Source organism: Macaca mulatta, chromosome 9 (assembly GCF_049350105.2).
Source record: "Macaca mulatta isolate MMU2019108-1 chromosome 9, T2T-MMU8v2.0, whole genome shotgun sequence".
Taxonomy (NCBI): Eukaryota; Metazoa; Chordata; class Mammalia; order Primates; family Cercopithecidae; genus Macaca; species Macaca mulatta.
This window is the reverse complement of record NC_133414.1, coordinates 135,185,562-135,203,365: the sequence shown is the minus strand read 5'-3', so window position 1 is coordinate 135,203,365 and position 17,804 is coordinate 135,185,562. Positions and strand designations below refer to the sequence as shown.

The window sequence follows — 17,804 nt, the reverse complement described above, 5'->3', positions numbered from 1 at the left end:
AAACTAATTATACTGTTGGATCACGGTTGACAGCTAGTTTCTGGATTAGTAAAAAGAATGAAATAAACACATCATGATAAACTGGAAAAGGATCATTCCCTAAAATTTTAAGGGCACAGATCACTGTCACTAAGTGACTGCAATGGTTATAAGAAACCATTTCCTATAAGGGAAATCTACAGAGGATACAGTGACCCAACACTGTTAAAACCATGATCTCTTGTAAAAACTGTAATCTGTTGAAATGCAAACAAAAATGATATGGATGGAATATTCCTATAGAAGCAGTTCTTTATACGCAGTTTGTTTTTTTCGTGGAATCTTCAAAGAACATTAGAAAAAATTTTAAAAGTCATCTGGAGCAAAAGAATTTCACTGAAATGAAGTATATGTATACGATAAATCACAAGAAAACGGATCCACTGTCTCTTTTATCTGACTGCCCAATAGCATAGTTTCCCAGCATGTACTAGGGCCCAGTAAATATTTACTGATGTAAACTCAGTTGAAATAAATGTAATTGAACTAACCTAGTATCAGCAGATGTGTTCTTGGATAACATCCTTCTGACATCACCTTGGAATAGATGGTGATTTTTATGAAATCTAATGTGAGGAGAAAAAATATGATCTCAAAATGGACAACATCAGATAGAATATTTTTGGCCAGTTTACAAAAAACACTGCGAGTTACATAGACGTTTACAGATATCCCGTATATATTCACAAAATGTAGATAATTTCGATGCCTTGCAGCTCAGAGTCAACTTTCACACGCAAATGTTTTCCTTCTAGCGGATGAGACAGGGCCTTAGCGCTGCGGACTCCAGGTTCCTTTGCATCCGCTCTGCGGGGCCAGAGGCCAGAGGCAGGTGGACGGAGGAGCTCGCCCCAGGTGGTGCTGAACCACCGGCTTCCTCCAAGCTCAGGCTTCCTTTTTCGACGTTTTGCCAAGAACAGGTGGCTGCAATCTAACGGGAGCGAGAATCTGCAATTTGCATGGCACTCCCGCGGCTATTCTCTCGGTGCAGCGCCCTCCCAGCCCCTGCGCGGCCGCAGGTGTCAGGGCGAGGAAGTCCGTGGGCGGCCCCGCCGCGCGTCACGGTTCCATTCAGAGCAAGCGGCCGCGTGCTAGCCGGTGATCCAGCCACACGCTGAACCAATGCAAACTATTAACAACAAAAGAGTGTAGGGAAGCGCCTTTGCCTCCCTCGCCTTTTTTGCCTGGTACTGGTTCTCGGATCTCTCCTGAGCCGAAGTACTGCCTCACCGCTCCCAGTTTCCTCTCTGCGTGGCACACATAACTCCGCCACCGGCGGGGTAGCTGGGCGCAGCGACAAGCTCGTAGCACCAAACTCGCGGCGAGCTAAGTGGAGGCTTTACCAGGTACAAGCAGCGCCATCGCCTGCTTTATACCCCTGGAGAGGAAGTGCGCGGCACAGGGGACGTCGTAGCGTGACCTGCTGTGGCCAAGCTCAAGGCGAGCCCAGTGCTGGGAATATGCCGCTGGGCACCCGGCTCGCTCGTTCCCGGAAGGCAATCGCTTAAGTGGCGAGGCCTGCCTCCCTGTCTTTGTCTTTCTCCGCGCGGGCTCAGGAGCTGGATTCCAGCCGGAGTGCACCCCAGCCGGCGCGTCGATTCTGGGCGAAGGAGGGAGAGTGGGCGGGCAGCTCCAGCCACGTGCAGTCTGGGCGGCGCCAAGGTCCCGATCTTTAACCCCTGACCCCAGTCCCACCCTCCACGTGGCGCGAGCCAGACTTCTGCAGAGAGACGCATGCAAGTCTTTCCACCGAAAAACCTGAAAACCTTCCGTGCGTTATCATGCCGGGCAATTAATCCCACCAAAGTTAGCAAAGATGTTTAAAATGTTTTATTTTTTTCTCTTTAAAAATATTTACAGATCTGAACTCTCCTCTTTTCGTCCCTACCCATCCTCGGGATGAGGGAAACGAAAAGAAGCAATTAGGTAATTGTCCAAAGCCTCTGAGGACCTGGCTTGGCCGAGTGTGTATGCATGTACATATATACAGGTGTATATATGGGGGAGGAGTGTACCTGGTTTTGTAGGTGTTTTCCTGATTTTTTTTTTCCTACCAACCAGAGGCTGTCTGGCCAAAACTCCCTTTCCCAACACCACCCGAGAACATCCCACTCCGAATGGTTTTCAAAGCGTACTGGTTGGGTCTAGGTAGAAAGCAGGCTCTCTGACTTAGGGAATGCCGATAAATACCCGAAACAATCAAAACAAAAAGTAGGGCAGAGGCCATAAATAAGAGCTAATGAATACACATAGTGTATTTCTTCATATTTCTGGAAACATGCCGCCTTGCTCCGGAGCCCTGCTTACAGTGCAGTCCGCGCCCGGCTCTGCGGGCAGCTGGAGGCGGCCCGGGGCGCAGGCTGGCGGCGCGGGGAGGCGGGCGGGTCAGTAGTCGAGCTTGTTGTAGAGGTTGTAGAGAGGTAAGGCCGAGAGGTTGCTGCCCGGGTAGTAGAGCGGCGCGGGAAAGGCGAGCGAGCGTGGCACCGGCACGCGCAGCAGCGAGCTGTCCCGGAACACCAGCGGCATGCCCACCAGAGTCTGCGCCGACGCGTGCGCCATGTTGGCCGCCTCCAGCTCGGCCGAGAGCTGCCGCTTCCACTTGTTGCGGCGGTTCTGGAACCAAGTCTTGACCTGGGTCTCCGTGAGCTGCAGGCTAGAGGCGAGGCAGGCGCGCTCCGAGCTGCTCAGGTAGCGCTTCATGTCGAAGGTGGACTCGAGCTGGTACACCTGGCTGCGCGAAAAGACTGTGCGCGTCTTCTTCTTGGCCGCGCCAGCCTGCCGCTCGACGCCGCCGTCCCGCGGCCGCTCGGACCCCGGTGAGGGCGAGCCTGCGGGCAGGAGCCTCTCTTTCTCTTCTTTAAAGTCCGAGTGCGAAGGGGAGAGGAAAGACGTGCGCTCCGAGCCGCCCGGGCCCGAGCCTCCGCTGCCCTTGGGTGTACCTGAGAAGCGAGAGCAGACAAGAAGGCCATGGAGTTGGTTGGGGAGCCTCGGAGACCGCCAGCTCTCCCTGGGACCATGCAGTTGGCAAGCGCCTGCCGCCTTGGTCCCACCTTACCAATCCCCTCCTCTTATCCCTCACTGGCTCCCCAAACCCAGCACCCTGTCCCTTAAAAGCGACAAGAGAAAGACCCAGCTACTTGGAGTATGGGGTCTCTGTGCTCCCACCTTTATGAACGGGCCAGGGGCAACAGGGAGAGGAGGTCTGGAGTGGAGGGGGAAACATTAACACGGTTTTAAAAGGCGAATTTGCCTTGTAGTAACTGAGCTGGAAGAGTTCCTCGAGCTTTATAGGGTGGCATCATTTCACAGGCCATTTGTTTGGAAATCACGCTAAGGACTAACGCAGGGCTCCCCTTCGTCAAATGTTGTAAAGAGGAACCGTCTCTGAAACGCACCATTGTCAATCATCTTGGAGTGCTAATCATTCCAAGGAGGAGAGAGAGAGAGAAAGGCAGAGATACAGAGCGAGTGAGGAAGAAGACGCAGAAAGAGATTACGGTAGAGACAGACTGCCCAGACCTGACTTGCAGATCTCCACCTCGTGTCCGGAAAGAAAGCACCAGATGTGCAAAGTGATTGAGGACAGCCGGGTGTACGGCCGGCCGCGTGTCCCTCTCGCGGTGGTCCACTCTCTTTAACAACTCAACCTTCCCCAAGAAGCCCAAGCCCACACTGGTTTGTGTTTGCCTCCTCCCGAGGGCCCACCGGGCGGAGGAGGCACCACAGTACGCGCCCCTCTCCTCGAGGTCCCGAACCCCAGGCTGCCGCAGCTCTGGCCAGAGGGGGCCCGGCGCGGGAGTCTTGGCGCGGCGCTCAGCCTCCCTCCCCTCGCGCTTGCTGGCTGCCACACTGGCGACGTACGATCCTTACCCAGGCAAGGAAAAGGGATGGGGGGATGGTGCTTGGGGCCCTGCTCCTTAGGGCCGTGCGGGTCTGGGCAGAAGCAGGCGGGCGCCTTCCAGCCGTCGTCCGGCTCCTCCTCCTCCGAGGACACGGATAGGCTGCGCTTCCTTGCTGGCCAGCCGACGGGCTCCCGCGGTGCCTCCGAGGGGCCCCCGCCCAGGATGGACTGGATGGTGAAGCTGGAGACGCCACTGGCCGCCGGGCAACCCTTGCCCGCATCTTCTTTGCTGCCCATCCTGGGTTCATAAGAAATTGGAGGAAACCAAGAACTCCCTTTAGAGACGATCTGGGTGATCTGGGTGGAAGGTGGTGCAGCAGGCAGGCTGCGGGGAGGGGCGGGGAGGGAATCTAGGGGGAGGGGGCGCCGAGGCTGGTGAGGCGTCCCTTCCGCGCGAGGGACGCGAGGGCACCGGACGGCTGCGCGGGGGTTCCTGCCCGCCCGGCTCTGGGTGCGCCCGCCCAGCCCCGGTGCAAATGCCCCTTCCTCGCCCGCCAGCTCGCCGGGTCTCCGGCGGCGCGGAGGCGGCGCGGCCTCATTTGCATAGAGGTTACCCGAACGCGGCCAATCGCAGCGCCGCCGAGAGGCCCCGGAAAATTTCAAAACGCTCCGGCCAGGCATACAGCGCCGGTGCGCCCCCAGAGCGTGCCGAGGGCCGGGCGGGCATCAGCGGCATTTAACCAGGGGCAGCCAGGGCTGAAAGCAGCGTAGATTCTAGCCCAAGTTCCTGACGGCTGCGGCGACTCCGACCCCTTGAACCCCTTGGACCCCTCTCTCCAGAGGCAGGGGCGGTGCGGAACTCGGAGCTTGAGTGGCTCGACGCCTCCCAGGGGCTTGTACAGGCTGCTCCACGATCCTCCCCCAGCCCTCCACCCCTTCTAGCCCCAGTGGGCGGGCCGAGCCGGCAGTCCCGGGACCTTGGCGCCCTGCGCGGGGGTGAGGTGGGTTAGGAGCAGGTGTCTGCAGGAGTACGCTCATTCTCTCCAGCATGGCCAGTAGCCCTTGGGGCAGACAGTCCCCTTCCCCGTCTGTAGACCTCATCCCTGTCACAGGTCCTACGGAACTACAGGATCTTTTGTGGGAGGGAAGAAGTCCTAAGACCTCTAGTTGAGATCTGGGTTCAAATCCCGGCATAACTATTTACACACTGCGTGAACTTGCACAACTCTGATACCGATTAAAGGCTCTCTGCCCTCGTAGTCGAAAATAACTTCTCGGATTGCCTCAGGTAGGGATGGAAAGCCTCGAAGCACTAGCAGCGCATAGTAGGTACTCCATAAACCTGGTGGGGTAGCCCACCGCCCGTGTTTTAAGCGAATCCGTGTTTTTGTTTTTGTTTTGTAAATATTGAAGGTTTCAGAACTGCTGCAGAGATAGATGCTTTGCTCCCAGGAAGAAGAGAAGGAGCTGGTGACAGGACTCAGTGTTAGAATTGGGCAGAGTCGACTCAAATCTCGGCTGGGTGATCTTGGGGAAGATATTTGGAAATTCTGAGCCTCGGTTTCTTTATTCCTAAAATTGGAGGAAGCAGTGCCTCCCTCGCAGAGGCTGTTGTGAGGTCAAACTACCCAGCACCGAGCCTGGCACACCGTGGGGCGCAGTAAATAGTGATTCTCTTTATGTTCTCATAGCCCCCTTCTGTGCCCTGGCTCTCGCCCCTTTAATTCCTAGACCAGCTGTTACCTGAGCTAGAATTAGCCCAGCCAAGCAAAGCGGTTTGGGGCCACAGTCGTCTGCACAAGCTTCCTGGAAACTGAAGTGAGGCAAGGCCTGAAGTGCTCAGGCAACCCCACCCCCTCAAGCTGTGGCCTCCGGACCTCTTGGCCAAGAGATTCCGGGAACCCTGTCTTTAGGGGGCCCCCCAAGTGCAGCCAAGGGTGAGTGGAGACTCTGGAATCAGTCCCCACAAATGTCCAGAAGCTGCACCATGACGGTGCAGTCCCTTCCTCGCCCGCGCCGCGCCCGGGTTATTAAGTAAAGCGCTTATAATATCATTAGCCGCGGTGAGTTACCGACTGCGGCCCTGCCCGTGGCAGAACTCTCCCTACTTAACTCCTCGAAGGGCTCGTTAATGGGCTAATTGATTAGGAGTCGGCCGTGCAGCCGGGGCAGGGGCAGGCGAGGGGGCGGGGGCCAGGGGTTGCGCGCCGCGGCCCAGGAGGCCAGCGAGGGGCAGGTGCCGGCCTCCGTCACCGCATTAACCTCTTCAGGGCTCGGCGGCAGGGTCGAGACACATTACAAATGGTCAGCTTTAATCATGGTGTCAGCTCATTAACCCGGAAGGACCTGGCGCTGAAATACAATTTGTGCGTTCTCCTCTGCGCCGCGGCGGCGCAGGCTCCCGGGCCATGTCGCAGCGGGTCGCGCGTGCTCCCGCGCTGTTGTGGGGTACATGGGAGGTTCAGGGAAAGAATTGTCCGATTCTCACTAACCATCAGCTTCTCGCAGACATCCTAACCTGGGCGCTACCTCCGGAGCCAGGGTCAAGGCAGCCCTGAGGGGAACTGGCCGGCCAACTCCGGGAGCAGTACCAGTCACCCCGCTGGGGAAGAAAGCTGGGGACAAGTAAGGGGAGTTGGTCGAACCTTCCTGAACTGTAAATACTTCGTGCAGGGAACATGCTGGGAATTCCCCATCATTCTTCACTTTAATCCTGATGGCAAACAAGTGACACAGATCTATTCACTCAGTGTACAGGCCGGGAAACTGAGGTTCAAGAAAACAAGAGACTAGCCCAGGCAGAGAAAGCAAGATTTGTGCTCAAGGTTGTTCCACTGCCAATACATCGCACTTGGGAGGAGGGAGACAGGAGCAGACACTGGCATTGAGCTTGGAGGATGGCTGCAAGGGAGGCTGTGAGGATCCCGCTGACTCGGGACGGCGGGGGCGGGTATATGGGTGAGGCAAGAGCCCAAGGAGTGATCTCTGTCAGGGCAGAGGACCTCGAGGTGGGCCTCAGAAAAGCAGCTCCCAGGCCCTGAAACAGTGAGAGACTGAGGAGTCCACCCTTGCAAGGAGCCTGGCTTGCTGACTCTAAACAAGGAAGTTATGAAGCCTTGTGTCCCTATCTCTCCTCCCCCTAGGGATAGTTTGGGGCGTCAAAAAGATCCATCTTGCCTTGTATTTCCTCTGCCCCGTCCCTCTAATCGCTTCGAGGGTCTAATCTTTACCGAGGCACTTCCTGTGCACACCCGGCAAAGGACGCATTAATTCGCATGAAGGCACTTGCATAAATGCCTATGGACGCTCACACATTCATTCAGCAAACGTTCACTGAGCTCCTACTAGTGTGTGCACGTCACACCCACACTGCACTTAACCAGGGAAGAGATGGTGGTGGTCACAGGGCTGGGGCAAGGAAGGCTGTGGTGGAGACCCAGCTCTGCAGCCTGACTGACTGCAGCTCCCCTGAGCTCCTCTGGGTTGATCGCCCGAGGGACCTCCCGCCCCTCCAGCACCTACAGCCGTCACACCGCAAGGACCGGAGGGTCAAGAAACAACCTTGCTTGCCACCCCTTTCTAGCATACGGGGATCTTCACCGGGAGCACAGAGGCCCAGACGCCCCCTCCTGGGCCCAGTGTAGCTGCAAACACTCAGTTCCTGGAACCACCACCCACAGACACCTCATGTCTCTCCCCTAACGAGTGGCAATCCTTCCACTCAGTACCATCCCACACCCCGCCCACCCCCCTAGCCTTGGGATAGCTCCGCCCAGTCCTACTCATTTTAATACCCACACCTTGGAGGATGGCCCCTCTGCATCTCTGGGATTGACCCTGTGTCTCGGTCTCCTAGGAATTAGGCATAACCAGGTTCCAAGGAATGATAAACTTTCCGAGACTGAAAGAACGCTTAAAGTTTAGGTCCCGAGATTATGCCACTGCTCAATATTAAAGCGGCCCAGAGCAAACTTGCCGAGGAGCCTAATAAAAATTGATCCTCTCTGCTCTGCGGCAGTTGGGAAATAGGCTGGCTGAGCCGGGTAATAGTAGAAGAAGGCTCCCTCCGAAATGACAGATGAAGTCATAAACAAGTTTGATCTTGGAATCAAGCTTCGATAAATATTAAACACAGTCTGCCCCCCCCCCACGCGAGTGGATTATGATATATGGCGCGTCCAAACTTTAAAATAAGGAAATACCAGAGAAAATGATCTCAATAAATTTTCTAAGTATAAACGTTGATTATGTTTCGATTTTCATTCAAGGGCCTCTGCTGTTCGTTCTTTGGTGCAAATGACATCTCACAATAGGCTTTTGGGGAAAAGGGCTCCCTATTTGAAAAAGAGAGCCCCAGAGGTGTACAATTTATGTAATCTGCGGCTGGAAAATGAATTGTGTAATTTATTGGAAAACAGAAAGTCATGAAGATTGGATCAGCATAGCCGAGTCCCGACACTCCCCCCCAACCCCCACATCCATCAAGTTCCAATTAACAGCCTAACCAGAGAGCTTTAATGGGTTTCCAATCTAGTGGCCTGATAGACTCATCAATTCCTCTGGGAGAAATTAAGAAAATCGACCGCCCCTTGGCGACGCAGTGTCATTCCTTTCTGCAACTATATGTCAAATTAAAAACACAATTAAAATTTAAACTGTTTCAATCAAAGGGTGCCCTGCAACCTATGTTTCACTTAATAGAACTTTGATGAAAATCTGATGCGTGCACTCCATCACCAAGGGGGGCGAGGGCGGTGAAGGAGCTCATGAAAGAAGGGGATTCTTTATATTTCTTTAAGACATTAGCGCTTGGGTGAGGCACACCAGGTGACTCCACCTCACCGCTCCTGCCTCAGCGATAGGCGCAACGCTATCTCTCGCTGGCTCTATACCTCTCCCAGGCCTAAACCCAAAGGGATCCTTTTGGAACCCGGCAACTCAGACTTTGGGAAGTTTCCCCCGGAGATGCATCGCCGGGAGCAGCAGCCAAGGAAGAGATTTGGGCGAGTACAACTCGTGCGCACCTCCAGGGGACTCTCGGAGGAGGCGCGCTACAGTCTCCAGCTATCCCTTCCCTCGGGTCTCCGGAACCACCCCGTCGCTCGAGTGATACCCTTAGGGGTCCTGGAGAAGGAAGGGTGGGGAGGAATCCCAGGCGCATACACGGGCCCCAGTGAGGACGAGGGTTGTGTTTCTATCTAGGATCGGATTATTCACCTCAGCCTACGCTCCCCACCTCGTGCACCTTCAGGGTATTCCGCGGGAGAGACACACCTGGGACAAGTGCAGCCCAAATCTCAACCCCAGACCCGGATCGGAGGCACCCGGCAGGGCTCAAAAGTACATCCTGCCTAGTTGTCTTCGTGGCTCTTTCCTTTCTTCCGCCATCCTTCTCCCACCCCCCAGCCCCCACCTGTTTTCAGGTCAAAAGGTCAACACCATCCACCCTGCACACCGGCCGTGCACACTTCCAGAGTCCTAGGCCCAGAGGCAAGGGATCACTCACATCTCAAAGTCCGGGTTAGGGGGTGGGGGTCAGCGAGAGGGCGGGGAGCCAAGGGTGGGAGCCCTGCGGATGGCTCCTGCGGGGCCACATGTACATGCGGGGCCGGGTGTTGTCCTCTGGGTGTGCCTGGCTGCGCTTTGGACCCCAAGCAGGGGTTTCTATGAGGCTCCTGGTTCTTACACCCTGACCCATGGCGCGCACCCGGGTAGACAGGTCTTCTTAACCGCTTTGCGGAGTCTACATTTGGACCGCTAAGCGGAAGATGCCCCCTGGCTGGGTCACTGAGCCACTGGAAGTGGACGACCCGAATAAACTGGGCAAAATGGAATCGTGGAGGGCAGGGTAGCGCCCAGCAGAAGCTCAAGCCCCACGAGGACTCTCAAGGGGAGTCCAGGTGCCCTGCGGGCGCAAGGGGGTGAAAGCAGCAGCGCGTGGCCCTTGCCCAGGTGGCTGGACAACGCGAGGCCTCTTCAAAGCGCTTGCAGGAAGCAGCCGGCAGCACCGCCCTCCCGCCCGCAAGCCTCCGACGCTGGTCCCCATCTCGCAGGCCCAAGTCCTAGCTGATCCAGCGTTCTGCCGCAGAAGGGAAAGCAGATCCCACTGATCTTTTCCCCTGCTCCCTTTCTCCCAGCTCTACCTCCAGCCTCTCACACAAGCCGAGCGCACGCACTGGGGTTCTCACCGCGTGGCCTCTGGCTCTGCGACGCCGGGAGCCTGTTGAGGGGGCGTCGCAGCTCAGAATGAGCACCCAGTGGTGGGGGGGCAGTTTATATCTGTCTTGCTGTTGTTTGATATACACACACCTACTCTATTTACTACCAAATAAAAGAAATACATCTGTGTTGCCAACAGAAACAGTTCGCATGCTGGCTCTGTGGTCTCCCAGGGTCCAGAGGCCTCGGGGGTGCTCAGAGCCGCAGAGCCTGGCACTGTAAGGAGGCGGACACTGAGTAGGATCCCAGCCTACAAGAGCATGGGGGTCTGCGGTGGGATGGTGGCAGACTCTGCTAGTTTATCCCAGATGGCTTGTGAGGAGGGATTTCAAGTCATCCCAGTCCAAAGGATGTTCATTCAGGCTTCCTGCAGCAGAGGTGGGAGCGCCACCTCACTCTGCCCAATCCTTTCCCAGGATTCTTCCCAGCTTGCCTAAGCCTAAGGCCACCGGAGAAAAGGGTCACTTCGAACAAGGTGTGTGTGATTACGTCTGTGCCCCAGCAGTGGTGGTGATGCCAAACACATTTGTATGCTAGGAACCCATGGAACTGGTGTTAGGAGGTCTACAGTGTGTGGATGTGCATGGTGAGTGTTAATATCAAATGTGAGTGTATCCTGTGTGTTGTTTCCATGTGTGTCTCTTTGGGTGGTGCAGAAAGGATTTAGCCTGGAAGCTGAAGTCATTTGCATTGACTTGAAGATTAATTGGGGTGCAGATGGGGAGGAAGAATCTAAAGCTAGGGTTGGCAGAGAGAAGCTGGGCTCCACAGTCTGAAGGAGGGGTGAAAAGACAAAATTGAGAGTGCCAGTTCAGTGTCCTAGGAGAGAGGACGTGGGATGCCCTGTCTTCCCCCTAGGGAATGTCCAGGAGGAATTTTGTGTAGGCACCTTCACTTTTCCCAAAAAAGGCCCCTTTTGGTGAGTGGTGCCAGCAGCTCCCAGCAATCTTGGCAGAGGCAGCAGGGAGGGGGGCATTCTGGGTGGGGGGAAAAGATGGCCAGCTCTGGAAATGTGACAGCCCCACTAAGTGCCTTCTTGGCTTCTCCGGGCTTGAAAACCACAGAAAAACTTGCAGTTGAGCTTAGGATGCTTTGTGTAGGGTGACTTCTGTGCTCCACAGCCCCACACTCTGGCTCAACCCCCTCTCTTGCTTTGGGATAAATACGGTGACCCCTGACAGGAGGGAAGGGGACATTTCCCACCTGGACCAGCCTCTAGGCTCACACAGCCACCAGTCCCCAGGCCAAGTTGGCACCACCTCCCTCCCCCAGGGCACACATCACTGTTTGGGGGAGGAATGCTCAGGGGTCCAGGGCAGTGGGGCTCCCCAACAGGAGGAAAAGGGAGGCTGTAGGAGCAGGACAAAGGATAAACTGTGCTTGTGGAGAACCAGTTATTTCCCGACTTTGTAAAGACCTGGTCAGTCAAGAACCGTTTTCTAGAATCCAAACACAAATAAAGAAGCATTTTCTTTGCCTTTGATAACATCGTGTTCTGGCTGTAAAAATCTAAGAACGTGTTTGCTATTGCAACATTATTTTTAATGAACTGTTATTGGCCTGTCCTGCGGTTGGTATTGCCAACAGTAAAAGGCATCACCATGTTTGTAGGTAACACAAGGAACAACATATTTTGACCCGAATTTCTGTTTATTTTTCATTTATGACACATGGCCTCATTTTTATTCCAAACCAGAGGGAAATAAAGAGAGATCTATCTTCACTGGGGTCCAGGCTAAAATTTTGCCATAAATACGCATGTCGGTTTATTTGGAGGGCAGTTTTCCATTAACAGAAAACTATACTGGACGTTTCAGCCACAGTAGAATCAATTGTGTCGATTGAATTTGAAGAACCTAGCAACGCACTGCGAGAGGAAAGGCAGGCGTGCAGGCGCTCCCCAGCGGTCGCGCCCTATGGTTGCTCTCTGGAATCTTTTCAGCCTCTGGGTTCCTCATCTTCCCCTTTCGGCTTCCCAGCTTCAAAGGTGCCCCGCCAGGAGTTATGCGTGCAGACCCTCAGCTTAAAGGCAGGCGGCCACACCCGACCAGCGAGTGTCGCCCAGGCACCTGCTTCTGTCGGGCGGACCCACCCTTCCAGGCGGTTCCGGCGCGCGGTGCCTCCGCAAGCTGCTCACCAAGAGCGCGACGGCCTGGAGCCCAGTAGCACGCGGGCGTGGTGAGCGCTACGCTTCCCGGCGTCAGCCAGGACAGGGTCGGGGATCTAGAGATGCCGCCCAGAAGGTGTCGGGCGCCGGAGGAAAGACAAGAGCAGAGCCTGGCACGGAAGAGACAAGGTCTTCTCTGTTGCAGCTGCCGCAGCTAGGTAGCCTCTGTGCCCTCACACTTGGCACATCAAGACCGCGCCCATGCTCTAGCCGCCCCGGGAATCTCAGCTCCGCAAGCCCTGCGGAAGTTCCCCTCTGCTGGAAGTGGGAGCAAGTCCCAAGAGCTGGCTGTCCCTGGAGTTGTCCTCTTGTGGCCCAGCCTCTCCTCGCCTGACTTGGCAATCGGCCTTCGGCTGCTGCTAAACTCTGAACTCACTTCCTTCTTCCCTCCAACCAGAGCCCACCAAAGTTAACCAGCTGACTAAAGCCCAGGGATGCCCTATTCAAAAGCTCTCGGCCCCCGAAGGAACCAAGGTTTAAGAACAGAACGCGAGGCTGCAGTCCAGTGTTCGGAAACACCAGCTGTCTCTGGTATCTCGCCTCACGCGCTGTCGCTTTGCTCAATTTCCCAAACTAGATGAGCCTAGGTCCACTCCCCTTCCACCTAGCATTCTTCCCTGCTCGCTGGGCGTTTCAAACCGCGGAAGGTACAGGGGAGAGAGTGCCTCTGGTCGCGAACAAAGCCGCCTCTGTCTCCACTGCCTCCCGGATTACAGGGATGTGCGTCCAGGTTGCACTCAGGGAGCGCAGAGGCAGTCAGCGAGCAAGGCAGAAAAGAGTTTTGGAGACACTAGCTCTGAGGAAAATCGTCCAAACGTACACACTCTGGCAACACGAAAAGCTTTTCTTTTTAATTAATTCAATGTCACGACAACATTAGTGTAACAATATTTTGTGGATTTTTTTTCTCTTTTTCTTAAAAAGGGACTCAACCCAGGCAGAGGTGAGGGAGATGAGGGGAAACAAACTATCGCAGAACAACAGGTGTAGCCGACAGAAAGAAAACAGATTGGGTGACAGAGCCAGGAGTCCTGCGGAGTAGAGGGTGAACTTTACAAGAAATCTGTACACTTATCAAATAAGTTAAAATTCTTCTAAATTGATTGTCCTTCACTTAAAGCGCTCCAGTATGCCTAACTTACTCCTTTGAGCATCACTACCTAAGCTTGTTTCTTCCTTCCCCCCTTTCCCCTGCCTAATTTTTTTCTTTCTAAATGAATGACCATGATTATACAGTGAAAAGGTCTGTTTCCCTCGGTGGAGGAGGAAACAGCTTTCTCAGGAAATTTTGTACAATATTGCACAGGTCAACGTACAACAGTTACTGCAGAACATGAAAAGTAAGAGGAGAGGATAAAATATACCATATTAAAAATACTGAAATTACTCTCTCAAAACAGGGAACAAAGTAATAATAGTAATACTAATAATAATTTACAAATGAAATTCTCAAAATAAAGGCAACTAATAAATAAGACCACTTAGACCAGGCCAGATATACAGCTGTTTCAATAGTCAGAGTTCTGATTTTTGGCTGTCTTTTCCCTTTAAACACTTAGAGAATTCTTCCATCAAAGAGTAAGACCGATGAAGAGGCTAATTGCGACAGACGTCTCCAGAAGAGAAAAGCGGCCTGAGTCAGGATTCTTATGAGAGGCTGCTCATATTCTGAAAATTAAGGTGGATAACTGATTTAGGGGTTGGGAGGAAGAAACACACCCAGAAATCCAGAAATAAAAGTACTACCATATGAATTCTCTCCTTCTCTGGATTCTGAAAACAGTTCTATAGAAAATGAATAAACTCGGCCGGGCGCGGTGGCTCACGACTGTAATCCCAGCACTTTGGGAGGCCGAGGCGGGCGCATCACGAGGTCAGGAGCTCAAGACCAGCCTGGCCAACGTGGTGAAACCCCGTCTCTACTAAAAATACAAAAATTAGCCGGACGTGGTGGCACACACCCGCAATCCCAGCTACCCGGGAGGCTGAGACAGGAGAATCACTTGAACCCGGGAGGTGGAGGTTGAAGTGAGCGGATATCGCGCCACTGCACTCCAGCCTGGGAGACAGATAGACCAAGATTCCGTCTCGAAACAAACAAACAAAAAAGAATAAACTAGAGGGATTCAGGTTTTGCGCTCATTTTCCTTCTATAAAAATAAAACCAAAAAGCCACAGCGCAACGGAAATTTGGAGGGGAGGGCTGTACATTTTACAAAAACTATCGGCTGAAATATTTGACCCGGAAATTTTGTCTTGTTCCTGCTTTCTCTTAATATAAGCCAAAAACCAAAAGGAAGAGGGGAAGCGCCTCCAATCCATTAGGGGTGAATTGCACGAAAATGCATTGCAAATACTTACAAAACGCTACCAACTGGGGGAGGGGAAGCCGAGGCTGCGCGCAGAAGCCCCAGTTCCTGAAGGCCGCTGGACGTCTCGGCGCCCTTGGCCCGGCCCAGTCTCCTCCGGGGTCCGGACGAGGAGGCCGGGGGCTCCCTCCCCCACCCCTCTGGGGCCTCAGACTGGCCGTAGCAGCGGCACGGAAGAGACCACCGGGTGCGAGTAGTAGACGGGGTGTGGGAAGGTGAGCAGCGGCTGGCTGACCGGCACCGGGGCCCCCGCGGCTGCAGCCGCCGCTCCCTCGGCCGCTGAGTTCTCGTGGTAGAGGATGGGCACCCGCACGATGCGCTGCGCGGCGGCGTGGCTCAGGTTGGCCGCCTCCAGCTCCGCCGCCAGCTGCCGCTTCCACTTGTTGCGGCGGTTCTGGAACCAGATCTTGACCTGCGTCTCGGTAAGGTGCAGAGACGCGGCCAGGCCGGCTCGCTCTGAGCTGCTCAGGTAGCGCTTCATGTCGAAGGTGGACTCGAGCTGGAAGACCTGGCTGCGCGAGAAGACAGTGCGCGTCTTCTTCTTGCGGCACGCCGGCTTCTTCTCCGGACTCTCGGCGCCCTTCTTCCAGTCCTCTGCGCCCGGAGTCGCCGCCGCCGCCCCTACGCCCACCCCGGCCGTGCCTGGCGCCGCTTCGCCTTCCTTCTTGCTTTCCTCGGAGTCGCTCTCCTCCAGAATGATCTCGTCCGGGCTCTTGGAGTCCAGCTCCTTGTGGTCGGGGTCGGCCTTGAGCAGTGGCTCCGGAGAGTCGCGGTCGGTGCCCGAGGCGGGGGAGGAGTCTCGCAGGAGGGCCTTCTCCGAGGCTGGGGAGACAGACAGACGGACGCACACACATGCACACCGACACAGCCTTGAGCGAGGCCCGGCGCCTGGGGACGGCAGGCTCAACCCGCGCCGGCCTCCAGGTCCCGGGCCATGAGGCCTCACCATTCCCGCGGGCCACCTCCTTCCCGGCTGGGCCAGAGAAGGGACGCCAGGTCCTGGGATCCCCCTCCTCCCGAGGAAAGGCGAGCAGATGGTGGCAGTGCGGCCACCTCCTTCCTTTCCCTCAGCTTCCCCGCCAGGGGCCGGCAGAACGGTTCCCTTTCGGCTTAGGCGCATTGGAATCACCCCCTCCTTCCGGGCAGTGTCCCGAGCCCCGGCCGTCCGAAGCCTCCCTATTCACGCCCGAGGCCACTTTTCCCGGGAAGCGCCGTGCCCCGGGCTCCAATTCCACTTCTTTTCTCACCAAGTGGGATTGGATTCACGGGCAGCGCAACCCAGCGCGTGGGCAAGAGATGCAGGCCAGGGGCCGAAAAAACTGACCAAACAGGATTTGCGGGTGCTGGGGTCCCAGAGCTGCGGAGGGAAGCAGCGCGGGGCTGGGACAGGACGGGCGCGCAGGGGGACAACGAAAGTTCAAAGAGTGGTCGGTACCTTCAGGTCGCGAGAGGTGGCCGCCGGCGGGGGTCAGGGTGTAGGGGTACCACCAGGCTGGGGAGCGCTCCAGGTAGTGCGCGGGCAGGGCAAACCTCTGCGCCGGGATCTCAAAGCGGGGGAAAGCCAGGTCGCCCACCTGCGAGAGCGCGAAGCCCGTGGCGCCCTCCAGGGCCCCCTTGGCCGCCGCGGCGGCGGCAGCGGCGGCGGCGGCGGCAGCCGAGGCCGGCGCGAAGAGTGTCCGTGGGGGCGGCTGCGGCTTAGGGGGCGGCCGGTGGTGGTCTCCGTTGAGCAGGTTCTTGATGGAGAACGGGGACTCCTTGGGAGCGGGTGGTGGGGGCGGCGGCGGCGGGGGCTGTGCGCTGGCGGTGCCGGGAGCGTCCGGCCCGGGTTCCGGCATGGTCCCCTCTCCTCCGGGTCCCCGGGAAGGAGGGAGCGGGACAGGCGGGCGGCGGGGCGAGCAGGCAAGAGGCCGGAAATCAGACCATAAACGGAACTCAACTACGGGGCGCAAAGTCGGGGGCCGCCCCCGGCGCAAATCCAACGGCGGGAGGGCGGGGTGAGGACCCAGTCAGGAGGGCTCGCATGGGGGAGGGGTGTGGAGGGGCGGGGAGCGGCCCTGCCGCGGCACGGAGGGATCGTGGCGGCTCGGCTGCTGCTGCGGCTCCCGCGGAGGAGGCAGCAAGAGCAGTCCCCGGCTCCAGGCTGCGTCAATCCGGCGCCGGATGCTAATGATGAAATCAAAATGTCATCCAAGTTAAATGCGGGGAGTATACGGCGATTGGGCGCGTACAATGGCAAATGGGATTAGGCAGGCGAAGGCTCAGCCGAGCCCCGGCCCCGCAGCCGCCTCCGCCACCGCCCCCTCCTCGCCTTCCCTCGGATTTTGGCGCTTTGGCTTCGGGCTATAAGAGCCCGCCTGTTATTGGCTTTATATAGTCCAATTAGGCAGCAAATGAGGACAAGCCTATTAGCACAAAAGGATATTGGCTCCCGCTAAAGAGGCACTCGGAGCGCTCCTGCGAGCGCAGGAGGCGAGCGAGGGACGCGGAGCAGGCGGCGCCCCTGGCCGAAGCGCACTGACAGCCGCGAGCCCGGAGACCGCGCCTGCCGCTCCCCCCTGCGGCGCAGGGACCCGCTTCCCGCCGCCAGGCCTGCGGGAGGGGGGAGGGGCGGACCAGGCCCTCTCGGGTCACCTCCGGGTTATCTGTGCTCGCAGCTGCCGCTCCCCCGCCCCCTGGGGCTGGACAGGGGCCCGCCGCCCCCACGCGGCTGGAGAGCCACGCAGCGCCGGCCCAAGAGGCAGGACGTGACCTCGGCCCGCGGAGAACTCATCACTTTCCAACCCTTTGAGGTCCAGCGACCTCAGTATTTTTCCTAAAGCCTGCTAGGAAGGGCGAGGCCAAGAAGAGAGGGATTTGGGTTCCCCACCCATCGTCCAGCCGATAGTAAGGGAATCCGCGTGTAAGTCCTCGCACTGCGTCTTCGGACTCAGAAATCCGCGTGGCCTTGGCCTTTAGCCCTGGAAAATGGAAGAGTGAGCCTTCCCCCGGGACCAGGAGTGGGTGTGCCTGTGTGCGTATGAGCGCTGACCCGGCCAAAACCCGCGCGTCACTCGGTGGGGCTGCTGGGGCAACAGCTTCTCGGAACCGACGGCTGCTCTCGGAAGGGCACTCCTCTGCTCTGGCCGCCGGTGCCCAAGCTCAACTAAGAGTCTGTGACCCCGAAGACAGC

The 17,804-nt window shown here is 56.6% G+C and overlaps 2 protein-coding genes across 3 annotated transcripts; both read right to left on the bottom strand.

The window, feature by feature from the left end:
* Nucleotides 1-1,854: 1,854 nt before the first annotated feature.
* On the bottom strand, nt 1,855-10,137 carry HMX2 (H6 family homeobox 2). 2 transcript variants are annotated; one of them, XM_002805844.4, is made up of 3 exons: nt 10,069-10,137; nt 3,910-4,178; nt 1,855-2,978 (listed from the first exon to the last, which is right to left on the bottom strand). In XM_002805844.4, exons 2-3 carry the CDS (start codon nt 4,175-4,177, stop codon nt 2,425-2,427), a joined length of 822 nt encoding a protein of 273 aa, XP_002805890.1. In that variant the 5' UTR covers nt 4,178; nt 10,069-10,137; the 3' UTR covers nt 1,855-2,424.
* Nucleotides 10,138-11,878: 1,741 nt separating this feature from the next.
* On the bottom strand, nt 11,879-17,579 carry HMX3 (H6 family homeobox 3). Its single transcript, XM_002808515.4, has 2 exons — nt 16,071-17,579; nt 11,879-15,457 (listed from the first exon to the last, which is right to left on the bottom strand). Exons 1-2 carry the CDS (start codon nt 16,468-16,470, stop codon nt 14,784-14,786), a joined length of 1,074 nt encoding a protein of 357 aa, XP_002808561.3. The 5' UTR covers nt 16,471-17,579; the 3' UTR covers nt 11,879-14,783.
* Nucleotides 17,580-17,804: the final 225 nt, after the last annotated feature.